This window comes from Vombatus ursinus, unplaced genomic scaffold (genome assembly GCF_900497805.2).
Source record: "Vombatus ursinus unplaced genomic scaffold, bare-nosed wombat genome assembly UNPS02014790.1, whole genome shotgun sequence".
NCBI classification, from domain to species: Eukaryota; Metazoa; Chordata; class Mammalia; order Diprotodontia; family Vombatidae; genus Vombatus; species Vombatus ursinus.
In genome coordinates this window covers 13434-14663 of record NW_020954568.1, presented here as the reverse complement: position 1 = coordinate 14663, position 1230 = coordinate 13434, and the positions used below count along the sequence as shown (strand labels likewise).

Below are 1230 nucleotides of genomic sequence, written 5' to 3'. Positions count from 1 at the left end.
ATGATGGAAGGATGAGGCTAAGGATAAGGGAGAAATAAGGCTGAGGATGATGGAGGGATAGGGCTCAGGATGAGGGGCTCCGGATGAGGGAGAAAGGAGGCTGAGGATGATGGAAGGATGAGGCTAAGGATAAGGGAGAAATAAGGCTGAGGATGATGGAGGGATAGGGCTCAGGATGAGGGAAAATGAGGCTTAGGATGAGAGAAGGATGAGTGACGGATGGGGGCTCAGGATGAGGGGGGATGGAGGGGTCAGGATGAGGGAGGAGAATGAAGCTAAGGATGAGAGAGGGATGGGTCTCAGGATGTGGGAGGGATGGGGTTCAGGATGGGGGCTCAGGATGGGGGGATGGGGCTCAGAATGAGGCTCCAGATGAGGGGGGATGGGGGCTCAGGATGAGGGGGGATGGAGGGGTCAGGATGAGGGAGAGATGGCGCTTAGGATGAGTGACTCAGGATGAGGAGAGAGGGATAAGGCTGAGGATGAGGGGGGTTGGAGGGCTCAGGATGGGGGGATGGGGCTCAGAATGGGGGGATGGGGGCTCCGGATGAGGGGGGATGGGTTTCAAGATGAGGGAGGGATGGGGGCTCAAGATGAGGGGGGATGGAGGGGTCAGGATGAGGGGGGAGAATGAAGCTCAGGATGAGGGGGGGATGGGGCTCAGAATGGGGGGATGGGGGCTCCGGATGAGGGGGGATGGGTTTCAAGATGAGGGAGGGATGGGGGCTCAAGATGAGGGGGGATGGAGGGGTCAGGATGAGGGGGGAGAATGAAGCTCAGGATGAGGGGGGGATGGGTCTCAGGATGAGGGGGGGATGGGGCTCAGGAGGGGGGGATGCGGCAGGCTGCGTGTGGGGCTGGGGTTGCCCGTGGGCCGAGCGCCCCTCCTGGGCCACCGGCACAGCTGCGGTTCTTCCGGCCGGCCCTGATTGCGGAGCCGAGCAGCGTCGCCACCAGCTTCGGGGAGAGGGTGGGGGGCCGGCGGGGGCGGAGAAGCGCCTCCCTCTGCTCCAGCCGTGGCCCTGGGGCCCGGCCCCCGCCCCCGCGGCCGCTGCTCAGTCCTTGGTCCCCTGAGCGGAGCTTGCTACCGGGTGACAGGTCTGAGCGCCTGGGAGGGAGCCTTTGGGCAGCCCGGCGGGGAGGTGGGAGGGCTCAGCAGAAAGGGCGACAGGAGGGAGGAGGGAGGAGGGAGGAGGGAGGAGGGAGGAGGGAGGAGGGAGGAGGGAGGAG

At 64.5% G+C, this 1230-nt stretch overlaps 1 protein-coding gene across 1 annotated transcript in view; it reads left to right on the top strand.

Moving 5' to 3' along the window:
* The first annotated feature begins 835 nt into the window (after window positions 1-835).
* The window catches only part of IFITM10 (interferon induced transmembrane protein 10), a 12762-nt gene continuing 12367 nt past the window's right edge, over window positions 836-1230 (top strand). The window contains exon 1 of the mRNA XM_027868719.1: window positions 836-1142. Coding sequence (XP_027724520.1) covers window positions 836-1142 — 307 coding nt within the window. The remainder of the gene's footprint in view (window positions 1143-1230) is intronic.